The 27,638-nt window shown below is 43.5% G+C and overlaps 1 protein-coding gene across 1 annotated transcript in view; it reads left to right on the top strand.

Annotated features, from left to right (window-relative positions):
* Window positions 1-25,387, top strand: part of Thsd4 (thrombospondin type 1 domain containing 4) — a 223,060-nt gene extending 197,673 nt beyond the window's left edge. The window contains exons 6-12 of the mRNA XM_027926033.2: window positions 6,732-6,861; window positions 7,811-8,015; window positions 8,531-8,704; window positions 15,205-15,378; window positions 18,841-19,020; window positions 21,170-21,314; window positions 25,245-25,387. Of these exons, the coding sequence (XP_027781834.2) occupies window positions 6,732-6,861; window positions 7,811-8,015; window positions 8,531-8,704; window positions 15,205-15,378; window positions 18,841-19,020; window positions 21,170-21,314; window positions 25,245-25,387 (1,151 nt within the window). The remainder of the gene's footprint in view (window positions 1-6,731; window positions 6,862-7,810; window positions 8,016-8,530; window positions 8,705-15,204; window positions 15,379-18,840; window positions 19,021-21,169; window positions 21,315-25,244) is intronic.
* The last annotated feature ends 2,251 nt before the right edge of the window (window positions 25,388-27,638 follow it).

Consider the following 27,638-nt stretch of genomic DNA (forward strand, 5'->3'; position numbering starts at 1 on the left):
ATAAAAGGATACAGTTTAGAATCAGCAAAGAGAAACAGCATATGGACACAGTCCCGGAGAAACCAAGGGCCAGTTTCCAGGTGTCCCCTCCTCAAGGATACCTGATAGAGCCACACAGGGATACCCTTTATTTTTCCCACAGTGATGTGTGACAACACACTCTGAGTACTGCTGACCAGAGATGCTCACCCAAGTTTCAGTGTCCAGGGCTTTTATTGGGCATTAGTCACATAGGCATGTAGCTCCCACATGGTTGGCATTAGCTACACAACCTTTAGTACCCCCAAGGTCAAACCAATATAGTGTACCAAGGCTTGAGGCATAAAAAAACAGACAGTCGCTATAAATCACATTGTCGGCACAAATTATCCTGACAAATCCATAGACATGGCCCAAGATCTCAGGCATAGAAAAACTCTCACCAGGCAGAATTTTCCAAGGACTCTAAGGTCATCTCCCAGTAGCTGATTCAGGGCCAGCCGTGAGGACAAACCTTTCTATGCAATGTGCAGGGTTTGAGCAACCCAGGCTGCTGAGTTAAGCCTTTTCTGGGCATATATATATATATATTCACAGTAATTACAGAATGCACATATCAGGTCTAAAATTGATATACAAGTCAAGGTTGTAGAAGATTTTACACAAATGCCATTTTAAACTCATTCTCAAATCTAATGATTTTAGGAGAGTAAAACATACTTTGAGGGCTTGAGGTGTTAATTAGCTGGCTTTTATACTCATGGTTTCCTTTCCATACTCTCCCAGTAAAAATCTTAATTCCAGATTCATCCATTAGCCTAACTTAGTCAGATAGGACCTCCAAGGGGCAAACCTGTACCCAGCAAAGTCAGGTTTATTAACTTATTGCAAGAAAGGAGACTAGAAACCTGAAGAAGCATGGCCTGTCTCTCCAAACAAAAGGAAGTTATAGGATTTGGGAGATGGATGGAGTTTTGGTGTCATTTCAATAAAGCAGAGTTTTGACAGGCTCAAAGCATGACTGTGTCAAGGGGCCAACATGAGGCCTGAACATGAACCCAGCATCCCATTTCCTTGGAAGCTCCAAAGTTAGGATAGGTGTGGAACATGATATCCAAAAACTCCTTATGAGACATTGTCCCCTTGATAGGAAATGAACTGTGCTTCTGCTTCAAGGTAACTTTGATCCTCGTTACAAGAATACATCTATAAGCTGTGTAGTTATCATTTCCTTCAGATATATAATAATAGCCTCTCATTTGTACTAAAATTCTATTGTTGTCCCTGAAATGGCTGTTGTCTGAAGGGAGGTTATTATAGAAACAAAAAGGCTGTGTCCCCCCAGGATTTCCTACAACCTGTGTCACTATGTGATACACCCAACATATTGTTTTGGGATTTTTTTTTCTTTTCTTTTCTTCAAGAGACTTGACTCTAAGAGTGTGAAATTTGGAAATCTTGACATAATTCGAACATAGAAAAATCTCTCACAATTGCTTTTAAAGCTTTGACTTAGTGGCTTTGAGAATAAAATTTAAGTCTTGGGTTCTTCTGGGAGCTAGAGCTCTTCCTGCCCAGAATCTCTGAAATTCCATAAAGACTTGGTAACTAGAGTATTAATTTACAAGGTTTTATTCCAATTTTATTGTGCTCATGCTTGATACATGTGCAAAGAATGTGGACTGGCAATTCGTTGAACCCGACTTCTTCTGTAAGCTTTATGAGGGAAAATCACGTTTATGAGGGAAAATGCCTCTAGAATGTGTCTTGAGAGAGGTAGAAAGCTAGGAGTAATTCTGCATTAAGGCCAAAATCATTTTAATGAGACTCTGGCCATGATATTTATAGAGATAAGTTGTATGTAATGTAATTAACATAGGAACCCAAGATCAAAATGTATTATTTCCAAAATATTCTGCCATCTGTATAGTGGTGTGATGCCTGTGAAAAGGAACCAGATACACTCAGAACTAGGTGAAAATGAGAGAAAGTCATTAAAAGGATGAAAATTATCATCATTTGGGGTTTGGGGGGGGGGGGTTGTGGGATTTTTTTGTTTTGTTTTTTGATACCGGGGATTGAACTCAGGGTTACTTGACCACTGAGCCACATCCCCAGCCCTATTTTGTATTTTATTTAGAGACAGGGTCTCACTGAGTTGCTTAGCACCTCACCATTGCTGAGGTTGGCTTTGAACTCACAATTCTCCTGTCTCAGCCTCCCGAGCCACTGGGATTACAGGCGTGCACCACTGGGTCCAGCTCATCATGTGGTAACATATCAAGGGTGGCATAGATAGAAGTTTCTCTTCCACCCCACCCAGCCATCATAAGGCATTGCATTTTTGGACATAATGAGATAAGAATAAAGTATGTACCCTTGGCCAACACATTCTCCATACTCTATGTGTCCAGCAGTAACTGGATGGATGCTGATCACTCGTCTAGGTAGCCATTCAGCAGGCCTTTCTCTATTCTATACTTGACATGATGGAGAGACCTAATATCCAAAGTTTCCAGTTATTTTGGCCCCTAACCTACCCTGGATGTGTGATCCACACTGAGGTAAAAACTCTCCCTCTTATCCTCTGGTAGCGAACCAGCAAACTCCTATTCCTACTCCAAGACCTACCTACCTCAGATGCCACCTCCTCTGTGAAGCTTTCCTGATTCTGCAAGATGCAAATAGGCACTTCTTCATCTGGGACTCCCAGCAGTTCGACACATCTCTGTCCCCACCCTGCCTGGCTGGGCTGGCTCCATGAGTATGCAGTTTGTAGCCTCTGCACCTGGTACCGTAGCACAGCAGCCAATCTCAAATGTGTCTAGGATAAGTGAATAGATCATTATATTTCAAATGTGGGCTGTATGAGCTATTAGAAAAGATACAAGAACAGCTTTTATATCTTTATTATATTCTAGACACACACTTCTATTCCTGCCTTTACCCATGTGCTATCAGTAACATAAAAAACGTGGATTCATATATTCAAAAATTATCTGGGGCTGGGGATATAGCTCAGTTGGTAGAGAGTTTGCCTTGCGTGCACAAAGCCCTGGGTTCAATCCCCAGCACCAAACACACACACAAAAAAAGAATAGTCTTTGTCTCTATGTTTCCATATGACTCTGTGTAATCTTTAAGGTAGCATTCTCCTTGACATTGTGGATTCACACTGTCTTCTAGATTGTGAGATCTGGAATTTGACATCCATACCCATTTTAAATATTTAGGCTGTACACACCCACTTGCACATGTTCACACCCACACTTGGCATCTGCCACTCATGAGTATCTGAGGTGACATTCCTACCCTCTTCTTTTCCCTGATAAACAGTACTGGTTTGGAAGCCAAAGAGATAATGCAGAGGTACATTGGGAATGAACCAAAAATTGGGGTGTTTCTTTCCCTACCCTTCCCTTTTCTTATAGTCCTAGCTCTCTTTTTCTTTCATGTGACAAATGCCAGCAGCCCATGGGTGCCTCTCCCTGCTCCCTTTAAAGTGATGTCACCAGATGTGCAAGGCCAGGGAAACAATGTGGATGCATAGAACAGTCATCAGCAGAATTATCAAGTGTGTTGTGACCAAGAAATTCTATGAGTGCCAGCACTGTCCAACCCTTTTCTGCACAACCCAAATCCATACCTCTTGCGATCTCATCATCTGTGCCTTATAAACCCTCTCCCACACTCTTGCCCATCCTCCCTGGAGGAGCCAGCCACACATGTCTGTGTCTCCCACATTTACATTTCCCTTTTTGTAAATGTTTCAGCAGCAGCATGCCAATCATGGTATTAGCCTTTTAGGGTGGTAGCCAAGAGTAGCCCATACTCAACTACCCGGACCTCTGTCAAAGTCCTGGCATGGCTCAGTTGATTCCTGCAGGTCCTAGAGTTATTAACCTCTTACTTGATCCATCTTACATCCATCTCTCCATAATATCTCACTGACCTCCACCCCATCCCTTGAATTCACTAACCCCATTTATTATAAACTAATAACCTGAGGTACAATTCCCAATTCTGACATAACACACTTCTATTTTGATCAGCATTTCCACATACCAGCCAGACCAACCAATCCCACATTTGTTCTTCTGCCCGAAGTCTAGCCAGCACCTGCCCTCAAACCCTGTCCTTGCTTACGGGCAATGATAGGAATCATTGGATTGTAATCTTGGACAATGTGAGGTGGTCAGGTGCCCTTCTGAGTGACAATCTCCCTTTCTGTGGATGTAAAAATTGAACTAAAGAAAGAAACCATTGCAGTTGCTGGAGTCAAGAATTGTAGGTCCAGTATTTCCTCACCATTAGAGAGACAAAGAGCCTCTGATTTCATTTCTTTGGTTCATTTCCATGGAGCTGGACCATGGACAATGGACAATGCACATAAATGCAATAAAATTGTGGGGGAAGGCAAGCAGTGGCCACCTGCCAAACGCCCCCAAGCAGGACCCATCCTTCCAAGCAAGAGCATTCCTATGGTATCCTGTATCCTTTTAGCTAAAAATATTAGATTTCCCCCTATGTGAGTGCCAAGTGGTTGGGGTAGTGATTTTTGCTTTCCAGTCCACAAACTTATAAGTGGAAAAGTTAAACCCACATGGTCTAGAGGGAAAGGAATAGGCTAAATAAGATCTTTACTTAAGCCCTTAATAGCTGGGTCCTAAATGGGTGCACTGCAAGCTGGGAGCTAAGTCTTGTTCTTCTTTTTAACTCAGCACAATATGCTTAATGTTTGTTGAATTTAATTAGAAATCTCTTCTGTTTAATGGAAGGAGATACGTAGTTGAGCAAAATTTAATTCCTCAAAAGTTTTTGCTTCCCATTAATTTTACAGTCAGTACTGCTTTTTACTGAGCTAATAATTGGGCCTAATTGGAACGTTATTTTAAATAATGGTCTCAAGTTATAGCTACACTGTAAAATCTTACTACCAGAGTCATTTAAACAAATGATCGCTTCAGATTCAAAACTGTCTTACAAACTGTCAAATTTCTTATGAGAACTACCTATCCTCTGGCTCAATCTGTCATACAAAATCAGTTTGAAGGATATCTGAGACACTTGCATGGCTGATGTCATATCAAGACATGTAGGTCATAGCTCTAGAAAATATAAGTGCCTGGCAACTTAGCAACAGAAATAAGTTGTTTTAGAATAAACTATAGTGTTGTTCCCGGCAGGAATTGTGCACCACCCCGGACTGGAGGAGGACAGCTGTTTGTGAAGAAGCATCCTCAGAAGCTTGATTCAGACAGTATTCTCTCTTCTTAAAATTCCACTAGTAGTATCCCAGTGCTGTCAGCAGGTGGCAGCAGAGAGGAAGACAGAACTGAATTGAGAGCTGGAAATTTCACTGATCAAATTCTGGCTTGTTGTTCAAAATAGTTTTATCCTAACTAAGCCAGTGAAACTTGGCTATGTTTCTAAAACAAAACCATGAGACAGTTTTTTTTAGCAAAATACCAAAAACAAGTATAATACCTCTGTGTTAGTCAGGTTTTTATCACTGTGACAAATGCCTGAGAAAAACAACTTAAAAGTGGAAAGATTTATTTTTGGCTCATGGTTTCAGAGGTTTCAGTCCACAGTCAACCAGCTCCATTGCTTTGGGCCTGAGGTGAAGTAGGATATCATGGCAGAAGGGCATGGCAGAGGAAAGCGGCTCAGCTCATGACAGCCAGGAAGCTTATGTCAGGGTGTGGGGGGCAGGGGACACACAAAATATAGCCCCCAAGGGCACACCCCCAAGGACCTACTCCTTTCAACTAGGTTTGACTTCCTCCAGTATTCACTACCTCCCAATAATACCATCGAATTATGACTCCATCAGTGGTTTAATCCACCAATTAGGTTACAGCCCTCGCTATCCAATCATGTCTCAAACACCCACCTCTAAATATTGCTGCAATTGAGTACCAGACCTTGAATACACAAGGCTTTGGGCATATTCCAGATCCAAACTATCACAACCTTTTATAAATATTTATTCTATAAGCTTCTATAAGCACCTGCTACTTTCCTAGGTCCTGGAGTTGCTGAGATGAATAAGAACTAGTCCTGTCCCTGAGTAGCCCACTGTCTTCATGCGAAGCAGACATACCTGAAACAGAATTACCACTGGATTCGGACATTGTTAGAGTAATATAGAAATATGTTACAAAGGGAGACAGCAGCTATTCTTGAATCTTGAATCTTCTTCCTGCTTTGCTTCAACTTGCCACACATGTGTACCTGGTCTAGAAAGTCAGTTTGTCAAGCAGGTACTTTTATTCCAGATTAACCACCTGGGCAGCCCCTCCCCCAATACAGGTGCATATAAACTACCCAAGCCCAGCCCTTTCTCTCTGAAACATGGCTTCACCCCTCCAGGACACTTTCTCTTGGATGCTTCCAGAGAACCTTAGAAAGTAACTATTTGTGTTCATTCTATAGTCACTCCCAACCTAGTAAGTTCTTTTTTGTTATTTCAAACCATTGTGAAAATTGCTTTTATCTACCTTTGAATATATTCAAACCATGTCCACAAATAGAGTAGAAACTCTGCGAGGCAGGAGCTGTGTGGGACTCTCCTTTGCACGCCCACAGTCACTAACAAAGTCCTGTGAATAAGTGCATATCGACACACTGGTGAAGGAGAGCCTGTGGGGATGGTCCTCCTTTCACTGGCACCTCAAGACCTGTGCACCATCCCGGAGCCCAGCTTCAAGTGTGTGAGGCTGACCTTGGCGCTCTCCTTGTCCTTACAGGATCACAGTACCCTGTTTTCCGCTGTGTGCACAGAAACACTCACGAAGAGGTTCCAGAGAGCTTCTGTGACTCCAGCATGAAGCCAACTCCAGAGGAGGAGCCCTGCAATCTCTTCCCTTGCCCAGCCTTGTAAGAGGCTTCTGTCTAGGTCACCTATTGTCGGGTCACTTCTGGTTGGTGTGCATGAGACCTTAATAGCAGATAAAAATCTAGTTATTAAACTAGTCTAAGTCGGATTTACAAACACCAGACTTGGACTGTGCTTGCTTTGTGGTGTGTTTAGCAAGCCTACCTGTCTTTCTGGAGAAACCTGGGAGCTACTGGCCTTTAGCAAGTGGCACACTGAGCAAGAAAGCCCACCCTTTGGGAAATTGGGGCAACTGGGGTTTAGCCTGGTAAGGAAAACAGATGGAAGCAAAGAATGGGAACCTGGTGCCATCACAGTGCTGTCAGGGAGCTGAGTACAGAGAGAAAGTACTGAGAGTGGACCTGGAAAATTCAGAAAAAGTGTCTCAAGAGAGGTCTTAGACTGGTTAGACACTTCTAAAAGAACCGGGGGAAAGACCCTAAAAGGTCAAAACCTAATTCTCTGAGTAATAAAAATAATACTCTCATCCAAATGCATAATGAGCATGTGCTGATGTCACATGCAACTAATCACTGAGTTGAGAGGACAGAGGAGGATATGTAAAAGGGATGTGGAGACCTTGCAAAGGAAGGGCTGCTGGAGGGAGGTCTCTTAGTTCTAAACCAGGTTATGTTCCCCAGTGTAATTAAAGTCCCCTTTGGAGTGGTTGGGTTCTGTTTTACCTTGTTTACTAGATAGAAATCCTTTGTACCTTCTCAGTATTCTATAACTTCATATAGAATCTGGGCCCTGGTCACTGGTAAATAGCGTGTCAAACAAAATTTGCTTCCATTATGAGTCAGATGACCTTAGTCAGATTTGCAACCAATGATCCAGGAGGAGGGTCCCCCAGGGATTCTGATGATTATGAATGGGCTGGGCTCACACTTCCCTCTGAAGTCTCTCTCTCTCTCTCTACCCCCGGCCCACCCCACCTCTTTTTGGAGCCAGCTGGGACATCGGGGAGTGGTCTGAATGCAGCAAAACCTGTGGCTTGGGCATGCAGCACCGCCAGGTTCTGTGCCGCCAGGTGTACGCCAACCGAAGCCTGACTGTGCAGCCCTACCGCTGCCAGCACCTGGAGAAGCCTGAGACCACCAGCACCTGTCAACTCAAGATCTGCAGCGAGTGGCAGATCCGGACTGACTGGACCTCGGTATGGGGCAGGGCAGCCTGCTGCAGACCCCCATCTCCAGGACCCACCACCACTCTCCCACCTCCTCCCACCAGGACCTGAGACAAGATAACCCTCAGCTCCCCAGGAGGAAACCCATCCCCAGGGTGCTGGTTAGCTGTGTTTGCAGGTCCTGGGATGTACCAAGAGCTCAGTAGAGTTCAGGCTGGTGTGCATCACCCACAGCCAACTTCATGGGTGAGCCCATGGGAGCCCTGTGCCTGTTGACCTCACCTGACCCATGTATCGTGGTGGAGTGAGGTAGACAAACTAGCACAGCCAATTCTCCCATTTTATAGATGGAAAAACTGAGAGCCATCAGAACAAAGTAGGCAAGATTTCCTCTAAGAAGGTCTTAAAGAAAAGAGTCGTGAAATTTTCTAGGGCCCCCAGGGGGACCTAGCAACACTGGGGACCTCACCACAGTTATCCATTCATGACATGGGTGACAGAAGAGTGAGGACACATGCCACTGATGTAAGCTTACTGTGTTTTAGTGCTCAGTGCCCTGTGGAGTGGGACAGAGGACCCGAGATGTGAAGTGTGTGAGCAACATTGGGGATGTGGTCGATGATGAGGAATGCAACATGAAGCTCCGGCCAAATGACATCGAGAACTGTGACATGGGACCCTGTGCAAAGAGCTGGTTCCTCACCGAGTGGAGTGAAAGGGTGAGTGTGTCAGTGGCAGACAGCCTCAGGCCAAGCCACTAAGCTAGTGGGCAGGAGCTGTATGTCACAGGATATCCCCAAACCATGCAAAGACAAATCACCAGCTCAGAGTCCCAAGGCTGATTTCTGACTTTGAAAAAAAAAATGGGCCAGAGATTGATTATTATATGCTCTGTCTCCTCATCTGAGGACTGAAACTTTAAGACTGAGAAGTGGGTGTGAGAAAAAAAATGAACTTAACTCTCCTTAGCACTGTGTATGATTAAATAATGAAATACTAATTATAGGGAATAATTACATCACACCTTTCATGTTTTGTGAGTGTCTGGCAAATAACAGACATTCAGCAAAAGGTAGCACCTCCCCTGCTTTTTAATAACTAAAAACATTTTAGACCCTGTCCCTCTCTCCAGTAGCCTGGTTCCCTCAGCCTCCTAAGTGTCAGGTGTCCATGAAAAACTCAAAGGCATATAAAGTTCACTGTGAGTCCAGCAGTGACCTATATTCAAGGAAAACCAGTATTAGACTGAGTTTATCTGTCACAGGCAAAAATAGGGTTTATACAAGGAAGAGATTCTGGAGATGGGTGGTGAGGGCCACACAGGAAGTGCACCTAGTGCCACTGAAGGGAGTTTAAAAATGGTCACGATGGCAAGTCTTATGTACAAATATACATAACAATAAAAAATAAGTTTTTATTTTTATTTTTGAAGGAAAAACACTAAGCAAAATTAAAGAGTATACGTTGGGGTGGGGAAAAGGCAAGGGGGAAGGAGATGAGAAGGGCCATTTAATTCTGTCCCTCTCTTCACCACATAATCCACATCAGTGATTTGTTATTCAGAAAGAAAGGACAACCTGTGAATGCAGCCTTGGGCCCACCCTCAGAGATGGTCCTGGAGACTGTCATGCAGAGGTTTGTCATCTGGTGGATTCAGGGCTCCTGGCGGCACACAACTGCTGCCTCTTAGCCCCAGGATGCCCCCAGATAGAGAGCCTTTGGTGTAAACATTGAGCTCTTGGGAGGAGCTAACTGGGCCCTGGGTCTCAGGGGTAGACAGTAAGGGGCCCCAGCTTAGCCACCTGGGAGGCTGCACCCACAGGGAAACACACAGAAAGGCATCCACCAACTCAGACTGCTGAGTCCAGAGGAGCTCATCCCAATTCTGCCTGCATATCGCCCCCTTTCCAAGCCTCCCAACCCAAATATTAACTGGCAGTGTTGTGCTGGGAGGTGTTGGCGGTCGTTTTGGTCAGCTCCCTGCCAGCACGCGGATGCTCTGCAGCCTTCCTACCAAGGTCACTCAGTTTCTTGTCTGATTCCTTGGTCAGAAATTCTCCCCGTGTCCAGACTCGCTCATCTGTTTCTCATACAGCTCAAGGGTTCCGGAGGTTTCCAAAGAGCTGCCGGCGCCCACTTGTCCTTTACAGAATCTGAGTGACCCTGCTTGCACGGCAGCCTGTGGCCATTTGGAGAGCCCTTCCACTTCTCCAGACTAAAAATTCCTAGTTCCTTCCATTAATCTTTCAGTGATTTCATTTCTGGGTTTCTAGCCACCCCAGAATCTATTTGCATTCATAGTAAACTTGATATATTGTGTAAGAAAATAGATGAGAAGAATGATACTGGGTTTCATTTTCATATGGAGGATTATTTTTGAAGAATGTTCATTTTTTCTAGTCAAAAAGTAATACACTATTATAAAAAATATGAAAAATTCAGAAAACTAGGCCCAAAATCTCTTCACTAAAAGATAATAATTTGAGATTATTTAGCCACACTTTCTAAATTTTTTTTTGCTTCTCAAACATACTCTGCACATAGGGGTTATACTACTTTTAGATATTTTAAGGATATAAGTCATAATGCAGGCATAATTTGATAACCTGCTTTTTTCACTTACATGTTGTAAACATTTCTATAGTATTAAAAGTCTTTAATGCATGGTTTTTAGTAAAAAATAAGCTATTGTATAGCTACTGTAATTGAACCAGTCCCCCATTTCTAAATGTTTGAGTTTTTTTCTAATTTTCTACTATTTTAAATTGGACCTTCAAAAGGATTTTCAGTGAATATTCTTATGTATCCCTCTTTATATGTGCCTTTTCTTATTCCCCTAAAACGTGTCTAGGAAGTAGAATTATTGGACCAAACGTTATGGATGCATAATATGAACTCAATAGATTTTGACAAACTTATCTCCATAAAAATTATTTCAATTTATCATCTCCCCAACAAACTAGGAGCATTTTACTAATCAGTTTACTTTGATGAATTATTATACTTTTTTAATTGTATCTCTCTGTATTTGCCCCACTCTGAAAAAGGCACTGGACTCAGATTGCAATAGATACAGAAATAAAACAACTATGTAGATAGAAAAAAAAACCTGCCGTGGTTCATTCCTCTGTGTGTCTCCCCTATTTATTTAGTGTAGTAAACTTCTACACATAAATTTTCCAAGGATTTCTACATCAGCTATTTCCCCTTCAATAACAACTTCTAAATTTCCCCTTAATGTCAATTTCCTATTTATTTTAACATAAGTATTTGCTGCATCTAGCCTCTATCTTACAATTAAAATAGAGCAAAGAATGGGCCCTTTATTCTTCTATTTAGAGAACTTTTTTGGTTTTTATGGAGATGTTTTAAGACATGTAAGTTTGGAGCTAGGATGTAAGTAAAATAAATTTTGCTTTGTCTACCTCTAGAATATAAACTTATCCCTAAATGTCCATTCTTTCTTTGGAACTTTAGAATAGCTGAGTGGCTGAGTGGTAGGAGGATGCTGTTGGGTTTAAGGACAGCTCGTTGCCTTTGGAATCATCTCTGTGGCCACTGCTTTTTTTCTTCTTCTTCTTCTTTTTTGTACTGGGCATTGAACCCAGAGGTGCTTAACCACTGAGCCACATTCCCAGACCTTTATATTTTTGACTTTGAGACAAGGTCTCACTGAGTTGCTTGGGGCCTTGCTAAATTGCTGAGGCTGGCCTCAACTTGCAATCATCCTGCCTCAGCCTCTCAAATTGCTGAGATTACAGGTGTGCACCACCACAGCTGACTACCACTTACTTCTTATTTGACCTTGAGCAGCTGCTGAGTCTCTGAGCTTTTCTCGGTTTTCTCATCTGTAACATTGCCAGGTGAGCATTAAGGATTAATGCATTGGAAATCATGACCAAGGAGAGGCTGGCACAGTGGGGAGTTTTCTGTAGGCTGCTTCATCCTTCATAGGCTCCATGTCTACACCGGACCTTTGAGGCACCCGTTGGCCTTACAAGAGTCAGTCTCCATGAAGGACTGACCACCTGATGGCAGTATTCCACATTTGAATAGTTGCTTTATATAAAAATCCACCCTGCTAAGCTTCAGTCTAAACTTAGCAATTTTTCATTATTGAGAATAATCATGTATTGAGCACGTCTTGCATACCACACATGACCAAGACACACCCTCTGATTCATTGAGCTCAAAAGGAAAAAAACAGAGCTAGGCACAGTGGTGCACACCTATAATCCTAGCTACCCAGGAGGCTGAGGCAGGAGGATTGCAAGTTTAAGGCTAACTTAGCAAAACCTTGTGTCAAAATAAAATAAAAAGGATTGAGGTTGTAGCTTAGTGGTAGAGCACTTCCTAACACCTAATAAACCCTGGGTTTAATACTTAGTATTGCAAAAAAAAAAAAATAACAATTTTAAAAAAGAGGGACAGACCAGAGAAAACAAATGGATGTGTCGTGGTGCCTTACTTTGAAGATGAGTCTCTGCTGCTGAGAGGGACTCCCCTGCCCCTCATTTCTGCCAGTAGGCTTCTTGGACCAGGCCCTGAATAGGCTCTTCAAATTTAAAGTTGTGCTTTTCACTGCCATTGATGTAATAAAGCAAAGCTTCTCTACAGGTCTCCTCAGTGTGTCCACTCATTCATCCTTAACGGTCTTCTTTTAAATCAAGCCACCTGGGAATATGGAGAAATTTTCCCAGATGCCTGTGCATTCTAGATTTAGAAAGCAGAAAATTGAGTTAGCTAGTCAGATGTAAATTATGTGGGAAGAAATATATTTAGGGTTTTTTAAATATATTTTTATAACTTTATTTATTTATTTATGTGGTGCTGAGGATCGAACCCAGTGCCTCCCATGGCTAGGCAAGTGCTGTACCACTGAGCCACAACCCCCAGCCCCCTCTTTAGGGTTTTAAACACAGAGATCATTGAGATTTGATTTTTGTATTCTTTACAAGAGAGTATAAATACCTTGAATTTTCAAGTTAGGAAGAAGACCAGATCATACATGACTGAAACAAAAATCCCGATTATTGTAACAAAAAATTTTCTTAACCTAAGGAACTATTGCATTGTGTAAGATTTCTAATAATGATGCAAAAAGAGCAAAAGTCATAAAATGTGTATGTAAACATGTAAAGGAGGGAAAACTTATCCTCTACCCTCTTAGATTTTCTGGCTGCAGCCTATGAATTTAACTTACAAAATATTAACAGGAGGAAGATATACAAATTTTATTTGATGTTAGTATATTTGTGGCACAAGGAACTTCATACAAAAGAAGCAAAAACTCCAAAGAAGTGTCTAGACTCAAGGGTTCATATACCACTTTAACAAAGAGCAGTAAATTGTGGAGAAGTAACTAGACAGGGGGAAAGGGTTGAGCTTTGAGTAAGTTCTAAGATAGTGAGAAAGAAGTATAAGGGGGAATGTAATGGAAGTTAAAGATTATTTTACTAAGTTTATGCAGACTCATCTCAGAGCCAACTCCCTATCTCGAGTGATAAAAATGTTCTCTTTTTCCTAGTACTGGGAAGGCACCTTTCTCATTGGAAATTCATGCCCTGCTTTTAGGAAGAAAAGGAAAGAACAGAAAGCCCTTCTTGCTTCTCCTATTTCTCAATTGCCTTCAGCTCAAAAGAATTAGTACACTGAAGCAGCATATTCTGGGTGGCACGCTCTGGCCCTCTGCAAACCCTTTTCTCCAGAAGGGAGTTCATTCAAAAGGAGGCAGGTCCAATTCAGCAGAAGTCATGTAAATGTTTGACTGTTCACCTGAGGTGTGGCTTTATGAAAATAGACGGCAGTATACAAAAAATGGAAATGGACATTTTGATAATGAAATGAGGTTGTGAGGATTTATTTTTCTTTCCTCAAAATAGGGATTACTAAGGGTGAATGGCAAAGGAAATGGAGAGCTGTAGTCAGAGGATGTGAAGTAGCAGATACATAGGATGAAAATATCTAGAGCTTTCATGTGCAATAGGAGGACTATAGGTAATGAATTTGTTCATGCGAAATGAGTAGGTTTTAGCTGCTATGGCCATAAAAAGGGGAGTAACTATGTGAGATGGTGGGTATGTTAATTTGCTTCACTATAGTAATCTTTCTATTATCTCTGTGTCCCATAACATCATGTTGTGTACCTTAAATATACACAACAAAATTTTAAGTGGTAATTGGTAGAAACCAAACTTTAACTCTGTCTTTAAAAGAAGACCTAGCTGGGCACACACCTGTAGACCCAGCAACTTCAGAGGCTGACACAAGAGGATTGCAAGTTTAAGGCCAGCCTCAGCAACTTAGTAAGACCCACAGCAACTTAATGAGACCCTGTCTCAAAATAAAAAAAAATTAATCGGGCTGGGGATGTAGCTCAATGGTAAAGCACCCCTGTGTTCAAGCACCAACACCCAAAAATAAAAATAAAAGAAGACCTAGAAACCTTTAGATGGACTTTGGTCATGCTATAAATGACCACTTACAGGACTGAAAGTGTTAAGAAAATGAACGAGGGAGGGGACCCAAGTCCATGTTCATTTATTCAGCTGATATTCATGGATTTATCCATGGACAAGGCAGTGATATGAGAAGGAATTAAGGATGATTCAGTAGTCCCTTTTCCTTGCCAAGATTATTTCTATAAAGAAAAAAATAAAGAAATAGGACACAAGTGACCATAACACAGTAGAAGAAGGCAGACTACAGAGTGCCATAGGATTCTGATGCTAGAAAGAGTGCATTGAATCGATGATCAAGGGAGTTTCCCCAGAGATGATAATATTTGAGCTTAAAGGGGTCTGATGGGTCCTGGGGAAGGGAAGAGCATTCCAGGCAGAGAGAACAGCATGTCCTGTAGTCAGGGAATCGTGACCACCCTGGCTCTGCAGCGTGAAGTGTATGGGATGGAGTGATGAAACATTAGTCTAAAAGAAGGAGCAGATTGGGGACACTTAAAATATGTGACTTGTTTCTGGAACTTTTTATTTAATATTTTCAGACTACAGTTGACTGTTGGTAACCAAAACTGTAGAAAGCAAAACAGTAGATAAGGGGAGGCTACTGTAATGGGGCAGGCTGTGCATGGGAAGTGGTCAGGTGTATCTACAGAAAGAACTTGGTAGGGAAATGAGGTGTTCCTCCCTCCTTGGCATCAGTTGGAAGGGGCTTCCGAGCCTGGGGTACCGCCTCTCTCACCTGCCCTCCTCCTGTCTCACAGTGCTCAGCCGAGTGTGGGGTTGGAGTGAGGACTCGCTCAGTGGTGTGCATGACCAACCATGTCAGCAGCCTGCCCTTGGAGGGCTGCGGGAACAACCGGCCAGCGGAGGCCACCCCGTGTGACAATGGGCCCTGCACTGGCAAGGTGGAATGGTTCACTGGGAGCTGGAGTCAGGTGAGTGGCCAGAACTGGGTGTGTCTGTCTGTCCCGTGCAAGAGGCAGCATCCAGAGGGCTTAGGAACCAGGACTTTGTGGCAGGTGTCCCAGCGTTGAATCCCAGCTGTGCAGTGGCTCCCGTGACTCTGGAGAAGCTACTTGGGCTTTTGTGCCTCATGCACCAAAAGTTTTAATTAAGCATCTACTGTGTGCTCATTTCAACACTTAGGCTACATCAGGAAGCAAAACAAACATCCCTGCTCTCAGGGAGCTATGGCCTGGCACGGTTTCCTTATCTATAAAATAATGGCAATGGCCTCGCCTTAGGAGTTATAAACACAGGGAGTTGCAGCTGCTGCTGCTCTGGTATTGTTACTGTTAATTAGGCCAGCTTTGTCTGCACTCAGTGTCAGAGCTGAAAGTTTTACAAGTTGGAGTTGTACATTATAAAGAACAGAGAATATTGAATACTTTTAAAAAAAAGTAACTTGATGGATGAATCAATTCTTTCCTCACTGTTCCAACTTTGAAGGTGATCCCCCTGAGAAAACGTAGCAGGTCATTCCCTCTGATTGCCCTGCTGTGATTCCCCTCGGTATCCGAGTTCTTGGACCACTTAGCATTTGGCTCCCGGGGCTGGCTGGTTCTCCAAGGACATTTTGGCTGATGCTCATGATTTACACATTATCAGGACCTCTGGCTCCATATAGAATTTTATTTCTTTTAAGTAGCTTTAAAAACAGACCTTGAAAAAAAAATGGACTGCCTTGTCCTTGTAAATTGATACAAGCCCTTTGGAAAGCAATTTGGCAATAAAAGTCAAGACCCATAAAAATGTTCATTTGCCTTCACCCAGTCACCCTACTCCTGGGGATTTGCTTTAAGGAAATAATTAACAGAAGAAAAAATGGCTTTTTCAACAGAGATGTTCATGACAGCAGGATGGCTAGGGATATTATGGGATGTCAGACTCAGTAAAATATTGTGTACCAATGACAATGATCATTAAAGGATATAAAAAGTATGTGTGAGATAATAGCAAGTGAAAATACAACAAGAAAATATGTCAACCCGAAATCTCAAAACATAGTTTTTATGTAAACAGCATGGAAAAATGTTTTCCATTTCTCTTTAATATTCTTATAACATAATCCATAAAATTACAGAAAATTTCAGACAAAAAAGAGGATTCAACTACTTCCATTGCCTACTCTGGTGAGCGTCAGAGTCAGATACATTGATAACTTATTCCGGCTCCCCTTCTCACTAGTTTTCTGACTGCAGGTAATTTAACCCCTCTGAGCCTGTTTCCTCATCTGAATATAAGGACAGCACCAACCTCCTCATGCTGTTAACAACAGGTTTTATAAGATGCTACACATATGGGGAGTTACTCATTGCTTGGGACATGGGGAACCTTTAATAAATATTCTGTTTCCATTTTTATTAATTTTTTCTGACAGCTGTTTCACATGTTTGCCCCTGCCCCAGCCCAGAGAGGCTGAGCCTCAGGCCCAAGCTCACCAGCAGAGGAGGAGGAACAGACTGGCCAGGGAAAGGTCTCTGCCGTAGGACTGCAAGCCAGAAGCACCACCCTGGGTGACCCAAAGTGACAGGGGCCCCAGGCTCTGGTATCCATGGGCTAAGATGGACCTATCCTTGGGCAGTAACCCCATGTCCTTCAGTGTCCTCTGAGGCCCAGGCCCTGGCCCGTCTCCTCTGGCCCTCGGCCCTGACCCAGTCCCACAAAGCATTCTCCAGCATTGGCCAGGCCTGCCGCTGTGCCAAGGTAGATCAGCACGTATGCACCACTCCTGGCCTCTGCCACCAAACCTGGCTGCCTCACCTCTGCTGTGACTCCCTGCCATCTCTCTAATCCCTGCTACCTCCAGGGTTGGCAGACAGCATAGCCAAGCCAGGGCCTTCGGCTCCCCAGGGCACAAGAGGCAGGCAGGAGATCTCTCTGTGAATCTCTCTCGGGGTCCTGGTGGAGCCTGCATCCCAGGACTTGCTGACCAGAAACAGAAACACAGGCAACATGTTGGGGACCCTCCCACAGTGCTGCTGTGGCTTCCTCTTTCAGGTCTTAGGGGCCAGGGGACATTGTTATGAGCCCTCCCCCAGCAAGAGAAGAGGTACAAGGTACTCCCAAGAAAGAGATGGATCGGGGGTTTGTAAGCAATACCCAGAGCACTCTCTGCAGCCCTGATGCAAACAGAAGTAGCTCAGTCTCTAAATGATGCCACAGGTGTGTCCTCTGAGGCACATTTCGTGCATCTGTAATTGGAGAGAGGAACGGATGGGTGGAGATCCCACTTAGAATCTTGCATCAAGCCAAGTAAACTTTGCTGTCAGAACTGAGTCCCGGGGAGACCAAGCCCTGCAAGCTGGATATGAGGGGGTGGGGAGCATGTCAAGCCAGCACCTTCCTCATCCCTTTCTCTGAAGTTCCAGGCCCAGTGTCCCTCTCAGGTGAACCAAGGGATGGGGGTCAGCAGAGACATGACAAGAACTTGAAAAGTACAGGCTGGGGTAACTCCCCTGCCTGCCCACCCCCGGACTCACCCCCCAGACCTACCAAAACCCAGGGCAAGGCTAGGTACTCAGAGTTCTTAGCTGAGAGACCAGGGTAGCTAAGTGCCAAGAGACTCTGTCCCACCCCAAAGGGTCCCCACGCCCAGGCCAGGGTGCTCAGAGCTAGAGTCTTGGGTGAGGCAACTTTTAACCAGATTTTTTAAATCTTTTTTGGTAACAAAGCACCTAGGATCTAAATTCCCAAATAATTCAGAGGTGACTGTTTATGGGACTCTAAATATATCCATCAAAACAAGCATTGGAAGAGACCTCTGTGAAATCATAGTGTCAGATCACAGCTGTCACACAGTTCAGTTGGACTCAGTGGCCCAGGCTGAACAGAGAGGAAGGGAGCAGGATTTGGGGCCTGCCTGTTGGGAAGGGAGGAATGGCCATAGGGGACATTGCCCCATGTCTGGGGTCTTCTCCTCATTTTATGTGTTCAAAGAATTTTAATGTCACCCTTCTTCCACAGGTGTGCAGGCTCTGGGAGGTTAATTCATTTCATGCTATCCACCCTCTAAGAATCTAAAAGATAAAACAAAAATGTCAGCTCATTGTTTTAGGACCTCTGAGAGGTGTCAGAGTCGACTGGATAGAAACAGCCAAATTAACTGGCTGGCAAGTTCCTTTAGGGTAAGAGAAACTATTCAGTCCCAGCACAGAAGACAATGTGGTATCAGGGACCTTGAGTGATGCCAACCCAAGGGCACTGACTCTGCATTCCAGAGCAGAACTGTTAGGAAAATTGGAATCCACCTGTAGCTTCTCCTCCAAAAACATCTTCAGGTTCCCTTGGGTTCTTCTCACTGACTTGGTGGCAGAGTGGGTGCTGTCCCTTGATGGACAGTAGTTCTTGTTCCCTTTCTCTCACATGGCACCATCTTCCTCTGTTGCTTTCTCCAGTGTTCCATCGGGTGTGGGAGTGGGACACAGCAGAGGGAGGTGATTTGTGTGAGGAAGAACGCAGACACTTTTGAAGTGCTGGACCCCTACGAATGCTCCTTCCTGGAGAGACCCCCCAGCCAACAATCGTGCCACCTCCAGCCTTGTGGAGCTAAATGGTTTAGCACAGAATGGAGCATGGTAAGTCACGGTGCTCTCGGTAGAGATTGTCTTAATACAGTGTTCCCCTGCTGGCCCCCCAGAGTCACCTCTGGGCCAGGCTGGGCTCAGTTGAAAAGTGGATTCTAGACTCTCTGTGGCAATCTACTCTAAGTAGCTGCTACTGGAAGTAGCCCTGCTCAGTGGGGGTGAACCTGAAGCTTGGATGATCTTGACTTCTAAATTGTAGGGCAGTGACTCTTTCAGTGTGCATAAGAATCATCTGGGGATCTTGTTTGAAAAGACCAACTTTGGGCCCATCCTGGACAAAGACTGTATTTTTAATAAGCAGGATGCAGTCAATTTTGGTCTGCATTCTGAGAAACACTGCTGCAGAGGAACAGTAGCTGATTGGATTAAAGAATGTTGCTAAAGGTACTATATTATAATTTAGAAGTAAGGTACTGGGCTGGGGTTCTGGCTCAGTGGTAGAGTGCTTGCCTTGACATGTGAGGTACTGGGTTTGATCCTCAGCACAACGTAAAAATAAATAAACAAAGAAAAAAAAGTAAGGTACTAATATTATAACTTATAAATTAATACATCTTTAAAGAGTGTTTTCTAGTTTCTCATTTCATCCACCGAAAGAGCCTAGGAACAGTGACAAATACAGTGCAAAGGGCACTCCTGATATCCAAATTACAGTTTTGAAATACTCTTGCCAGAAGGGGGGACCAGGGATTCTTAAAGGAACGGCTGATTCCAGATCTGAGACAGCAGATATGAGCTTTTCATCAGCCATTCTCAAAAACAGCTGAATTCATATCCAAAAGACTTAGAAGGCAACTTTTACAGTCTTCGGCTAGACACTGATGGATGGTTTGAGCATTGGTAAGAATAATAAGTACAATTAACTCAATGAAACACATTATATATGTTTAAATCCATCAATTTGTAATAGGTTTATAGCAATTTTTAAAAAAAGTAAGAGCTGGAGGATGAGCACAGTGGTAGAGACAGCACTTGCCTAGCACACACAAGGCCCTGGTTTGATCCCCTGCACTACAGGAAAAAAAGCAAAAGCAAAAAAAAAAAAACCAACAAATAAATAGTTTTTAAAAAACAAAACAAACTAATAGATCACCATTACAGGATGTTATAGAATCACCTCATTATTCTGAAAAGTGATAAAGAGAAAGAATCAAGCATTTACTCTTTTTTTCTTTTAATTATATCACTGGGTAAGCACAAAGTAAATCTGGGGAAGGGATTATTAAGAAGAAATGAGAGAGGGGCTGAGATGTGGCTCAAGCGGTATCGCGCTTGCCTGGCATGCGCAGGGCGCTGGGTTCGATCCTCAGCACCACATAAAAATAAAAAAATAAAGATGTTGTGTCCACCGAAAACTAAAAAGTAAATATTCAAAAAAAAAGAAGAAATAAGAGAACTACAGTATCATGTTTCAGCCCCAAATGATCTAAGGATCTGGGCATTACATGTCAGTGGCTGCTAACATCCCCAGGAGAGAGAGAGCCATACAACTCTCAATCAATCCTGCACCTGTTGAGGCCTCTTCTAGACCCAATTCAATGGATGGAAATACAGAGAACAGAGGAACATGTAAAATCCATTCAGCAAAATCCATTCTTTCAGAATTCCACAGAAAAATTACTCAGTTCTTGTACCCAAAAATGTTTGAAGTACCAGTGGGAAAAGCCACTGGAAAAGAAACTTGTGGATTAAGAGTCAAAAAAGACATCCACTAATTGCCATGTGCAGACCTGATATGAATCCTAGAATGTAAAGAAAAGCAAGTGCTTATAAAACCTGTGAGATTCATAAGGCAAGTAAAAATAGGAACACTGAATATATATGTGATGATAAGGAACTTTTAGTTTTTAGGTGTAACAATGGTATTATAATTTTTAAGGGTCCTTGTCATTTAGAGCTATAAACCAAAATATTATGGAAGAAGTGATATGATGCCTATATTTGCTTCAAAACAGTATGAGGAGTAGAAGTGAGAGGGGCATAGATGGGACACGGCATGAGTTGCGCTCTGGGTGATAGGTGCATGGGAGTTTGCTTTAATATTCTGTCTCCATTTTGGAAATGTTTGAACTTTCCCAGTATCTTCCCTCTCCAGTGTGTGGACCTAATAGACTGACATTTCCTCTTTGTTGCCATGCAGTGCTCCAAGAGCTGCCAGGGTGGCTTCCGGGTCCGGGAAGTGAGGTGTCTGTCAGATGATATGACCCTAAGTAATCTCTGTGACCCTCAGTTGAAACCAGAAGAGAGAGAATCTTGTAACCCCCAGGACTGTGTCCCTGAAGTTGGTAAGTCCCCTAAGTTCCTGTCTTAGAGAAAATGTTCAGCCAGGTATGGTGGCACATACCTGTAATCCCAGCGGCTCGGGAGGCTGAGACAGGAGGATCGCAAGTTCAAAGCCAGCCTCAGCAATGGTGAGGTGCTAAACAACTCAGTGAGACCCTGTCTTTAAATAAAATACAAAATAGGGCTGGGGATGTGCTCAGTGGCTGAGTGTTCCTGAGTTCAATCCCTAGTACCACCACACCCCCCGCAAAAAAAAAAAGAGAGAGAGAGAGAAAATATTCATCTTTCTTAAATTCTGAAAATGCCAAACTGATGTAGGTGTGTCTATGACCTCATACAGTCATGGAATTCAGGGGTCAAAATACTCTTGACATTATAAGTTAAAGGGTTTAAGATAACTATTCACAGCATGAATGGCTATCCCAGCCAAAAGAAAAACATTAGTGTGAATTCATTAACTTTATAGTGCATCCAAAGATTTAGTTCTTTCTTCTTAATGTCAAAGTAGTAAAATTTCCAACTTTTAATTGTATATGCAAATCAGTATTGCTTGTCCATAAAGAGGAATGCTGAGACCTCACAGCAGCTTGGTTGAGAATGGAGGAAGGGGAGATTCAAGAACAGATAGAGACAGTGATGGAGAGTCCAACCTGATGTCTGCATGGCACAGTCCAGAATCTCAAATCAAGAATGAAGAGATCCCAGTGGGAGAGTTAGCCACCACATGGCTGGAGTCCTGCAGGGAACGACAGCCCTGCAATTCAGGAGGCCCCACCCAACCTATAACCTAGAAATTGGGTCAGGTTCCCTGGGGTGTGTTCATGAGGAATGGTCCCAATCCTTGTAGAACTGAATTACAGTGAGAAAACTAAGGAAGGTAACTTACATATCTACTGGACAAAAGAAGGTGTGAGGTGGGTGAAGATGCAGCTCCAGAGGCATACTGGATGCCCCCAACCCCCACCCCCACAGTCTACTCAGAATATGTTGCCAGGCTTGCCAGGACTGGCTCCAGAATAGAAATGTGCTGAGCTTTTATTATTCAGATGATGATGATGATGATGATGATGATGATGATGATGATGATTCAGCTTTTCACTGCTGTGATCAAAATGCCTGATAAGAACAATTTAGAGGAGGAAAAGTTTACTTGGGACTCTCGGTTTCAGAGTTTTTTCCATGGTCAGCTGACAGAACATCATGGCCAAAGAGCATGGAGGCAGAAAGCTTCTCAGCTCGTGGCAGCCAGGAAACAGAGCAAGGAGCCAGGGACAAATATATCATCCCAAGGGCACCCCCCCCAATGACCTACTTCCTCCAGCCATGCCCCACCTGCCTACAATTACCACCCAATAATTCATTCAATTTATCAATCAATCAAATAGATTAATTCACTGATTGGCACAGCTCTCATAATCTGATTATCTCACCTCTGAACGTTCCTACTTTGCCTGTCATGTGAACTTATTGGGGGATACCTCATATCTACATCATAACGCCCTATTAAGGTCTGGATCTGGAATGTCCCCCAAAGGCTCATGTGTTAAACACTTGGACCCCAGTGCATCACTGTTCAGAGGTGGAGTTTTGGAGAAGTGAATGGATCCTGAAGATTCTGACCTCATTTGTAGATTAATCCATTGTTGAATTCATAATCTGAATGGACTAATGGGAGGTGGTGGAAACTGTAGGAGGTGAAGTCTAGATGGAGGGAGAGGGTCTTTGGAGGTGTGGGGATGACATCTTGTCCCTGACCCCTTCCTTCCTCTCTGTTTCCTAGCTGCCATGAGTTGAGCAGCTTTCCTCCACCACGCCCTTCCACTCTGATGTTCTTCCTCCCCTCAGACCCAAAGCAATGGAGTCAACCAACCATGGACTGATACCTCTGAAACTGTGAACCAAAATACACATTTCCTCCTTTAAGTAGTTCATGTCAGGTATTTTGGTCACATGGAAGAAAAACTGACTAACTCTAACCCCCTTTGTTAGAATTCTTCAGGGTCCCTAGGTACCTATTTACTCTCCTCATCATCATAGTAACATTAAAGGGAACATGGTAATGTATCAGTAGGCTGTCATGCCTAAGGCCCTGGGTTCAATTCCCAGGACCAGACGGAGAAAGAGAGAGATTTACTTATATTCCATTTGGGAGTCTCAAAGCTGAGCTCCTGCATTGGCTCAGTTTGAGTGATGGTCTTCTTGGTAACAAAGTCCCAAGACAGCACATGACATCACGACGTGGCAAGAGACAGGGAGCACACCATCTCTGGTCTCTGTGCCTCTTCTTATAAAGCCACCAGGATTCATTCATGGGACTCCATCCTGATTACCTTTTCCAAGTCTAATCACTTTCCCAAGACCCAATCTCTAAACACCATAGCCAGATCAAGTTTCCACCCTCTCGATACCATTATGATCCTGGGGGTTAAACATCTGCAACAGGGTGGGGACAAGCCATATTCAAACCATGGCATTTCTCCATTTATTTATACATGTTATAAAGCTACAAAAACTAAAACTATATAGTACTGTTACTGGCAGAGACAGCCAACTGTTACACCACAGAATTCTGAAACAGACTTTTTTATCCAAGGGAAATTAACTAGGATAATGGTTGAAAGTCAATTGAGGAAAGGAGAAACTTCCATTGTATTGAGACAATTTTTTTTTATTAAACAAGACACCTTAAATCTTACATCATGCCATATACAAATAAATACAAGTGCCCAATAGATTAAAGAGCCTAACAGAAAACACTATAAAAATGCTAGGAAAAAAAAAAATGGGCTGGGGTTATGTCTCAGAGGTAGAACACTTGCCTCGCATGCATGGAGCACTGGGTTCAATCCTCAGCACCACATAAATAAATAAAATAAAGGTATTTTGTCTATATACAACTATAAATTTTTAAAAATTTAAATGCTAGGAAAAAACTATATATAGCTTGGAATTGGTTAAAGCCTTCATAAGCTAAACCCAAAACCCTAGATGTTATTGCTAGTTATGGGAACACAATAAGTTAAAAGCTGTTTTCCTGTTTAGGATGTCATAGCCCAAGTTGGAAGGAAGGAAGGAAGGAAGGGGAAAACAAAGAGGGAGAGGAAGAGAATAGGAAAGATCATGAGAAAATATCCAAAACACATTTTAGGAGAATGTGTTACCATCAGCCAGGAAGCTGAGGAACAAGTTTGATATAATTACTGTGGCCAATTTGTGCACACACACAAACATGTTCACTTGCATTGGCAATACCACGAGTTAAAAACTTAATTTAAATTTGGATCACAAATTGTCCCTCACGTTGTTTTTTTAAGGTCATATTATAATGCAATATTGAAAAGAATACTTGTATATGTTAAGTTGCCTGCTTGTCTCAGGCACATGGATATGGATAATTAAAAACAGTTTGAATTGCCAGATCCTTGGAATTGCTTATTCAGGTTTCAAAATCAGGAATGATTGGCATAAGAAAGTCATCTGTTCTGAAGGCCCGTCACTCAGCTGACACACATTTGGCAAAGGTTTCCAACTAATAAGATGTGATATGAATTTTTGTTTTACCCCTCCAATTTGTTCATTTATTTTTGCCTATGGTGTCTTTTCAATGGGGAAAAAGTATTTAGTTGTTTACCAATTATGTAAAATCCAATTAAGGGAAAAGGGAACTACAAGATTAACAAAATAGGGCTGGGGCTGTGGCTCAGCGGTATCGGACTTGCCTGGTATGTGTGAGGCACTGGGTTCGATTCCCAGCACCATATATAAATAAATAAAATAAAGGTCTATCAACAACAACAAAAAGTCCTATTTAAAAAACAAAAAAGATTAACAGCAGGAACAGGATGAAAAGCCACATCCACAGCCCTTCCTCTTTCCACTGGACCAGGCTGCCTCTTGAGCTCAGGAGTCTTGTGTTCTCTCTCCCGCTACAGATGAGAACTGCAAGGACAAGTACTACAACTGCAACGTGGTGGTCCAGGCGCGCCTCTGTGTCTACAACTACTACAAGACCGCCTGCTGTGCCTCTTGCACTCGTGTGGCCAATAGGCATGCCGGGTTCCTGGGGAGTAGATAACATCCCGCATCGCATCTCGTCAGCAGGGCAGCATCCCTGCCCTCCCGGGGGCTGTAAGCAATGTGCCTGGCTGGCTCCCTGGCCCAGGACACTGACAGTCAACTTCATCACCACCCTTGCCTTTGGTCAAGTGTAACCAGGAGCTTTGTGCCCTGGATGTTAGAAAGCCACAGTGGGTCCTTTAATCATCGTCATACACTGATGACACCTCCCTTGAGACCTGGCATCTGCTAACGGTGCTCTCTGAAAACCAAGCCATGGGAAACTCCGTAGCTCTCAGCCCAACTCCTGCCCTGGTGCTTTGCACGTAAGCAGACAGGCCACTAACCAAGCACTGCCTCATCCCTGGTGTGACTGGCCTTCCAAAATTAGCATCCTTGGACAGTCAGAGGCAGCGCTCCGTCCCAAAGACCCGCCAAGCCTTGCTGAGACCTGTGCACCCTCTGTCACCTCAGCCTGGCTGTGCCTGTTTTCATTCTCAAAGACATTAGACTGTTCTGCTGCCTTATGACACAGATATCTCACATTAATGTAGTGCTTCATTGTTTAGCAGGCGTATTCACAGATATTAGTTCATTAGTCGTCACAACGTCCCAGAATGGGAAGCAGGGGATAAATAATCGTCCCACTTTATTGACAAGGAAATATCTGAGGCTCAGCTCAGGTCATTGACCTGCCATTCCGTGGCAGAACTGAGTGCCTGTTCCAATCGCCTGCACATGACCCTTACCCAACCGCACCTCTACCACTATAGAGGTCTTAGGTGTGAAGGATGCAGCTTCATTTCTAACCAAAAGCCTGAAATTTCCACCAGCAACAAATTGAATTCTTTCCTCCACCTGGAGGTCAAGTCCTCATCCCCAGGATTCAGATTTCTGTTTCCATTTTCCCCACAAAGTCACAGGCCCTAGTGACAGGACTCTGCAGGTTTGGCTGAACTCCACCCTCAGCAGAACTGTCCCATGAGACAAGAAAGCTAGAGGGAGAACCAGGTGATTGCCTGGGATTCTGGCTCCATTTCAAGTTGACAAGTCCCTCTGGCCATGGGCCTTCCATGTGGCAAAGCAGATTCCCAAGGCCCACAGCTCTGGGCTCTGGGCTCTGGGCTCCTGCCTTCCTCAGCCATCTCTCCCGTGCTCTTCACCACCTAGTAGAAAGTCGAGCGGGTAGGTCCCCCAAAAAACATCTAAATCACATGACTCCCAATCCTTACCTCCTCCCAGACTTGACCAGGAAGACCCTTACCTGTGCAGCCAGCCTGGGAAAAGGAGCGGTGAAGCCCCTCCCATATTCCTGACTCACTTTATCCAACTATGTAGTTCCAGAGGCCTCACGCCTGCAGCAAGGTGTAGCACATATTGAAAGATGAACCAACTGAAAAACCACTTAAGAGCAACATTTTCTTTTCTTTTATCCATTAAGAAAGGTATCAAGCTAAATAACTGTAAACTTATAGAAAATGTCTCTTATTTTTGGCCCTGGGCATGTTACTCTTGTAAAGCAAGCCTGTATTTTTAGCAACTGAGTTTCTCCCATGAGCTCTTTTACCTGGAACTCTGCCAACTTGATGATTATTTGCAGCTTTGGGAGGTGATATCACCAGCCTGGCCCAGCACATGCCACTAGGATTCCCACCAGCCTTGGGCCTTCTGAGGGTCCCTCCCAACTCCTCTTCCTGGAGAGCACAGGCACCACTTCCCACAGCATCTCCATCTCCCCTGATGCTCATGTGACTCCTGCAGGTCCACAGCCCAGCAGAAGCCCAGCCTGCCCTGCTGACCAAACAAAAAGAGATGTGAGAAGCCACATATATGGACAGTTTCTGTCCAGTGCCTTCTGTTTCCCTCTTGCCACTTGCTTTTTCTTCTTGTCACAGGGAAGTTTTTTCTATAATGCAGCTGCTTCCAGATATCGCTAAACAAGCTGGTCATTTGAAAGATTGTCTGGAAGAGGTTTTCTTTACATGCTGGAGTCAGGACAGAATGGAAGAGAGGAAGGCTGACTTTTAGCTCCAGTGAGGGAAAATGTTCTAGCCATCAAAGCTGCCCAACAGAGGCATGGGCCACCACACCCCATGGTCTCTCTGTTCCCAAAGGGACTTCTCTATCAAGTAGAAGGAAGGGGCACATGCTGGTCCTTCCAACTCAGGAATCTCATGACCAGGTGAGGTCAACATGGCTTTGTCCCTTTGACATGAAATAGCATCCTGTGATCCTGAATGTTATCTAACGGTTCCTTCAAAGGACTATGA

This window comes from Marmota flaviventris, chromosome 2, assembly GCF_047511675.1.
Source record: "Marmota flaviventris isolate mMarFla1 chromosome 2, mMarFla1.hap1, whole genome shotgun sequence".
NCBI classification, from domain to species: Eukaryota; Metazoa; Chordata; class Mammalia; order Rodentia; family Sciuridae; genus Marmota; species Marmota flaviventris.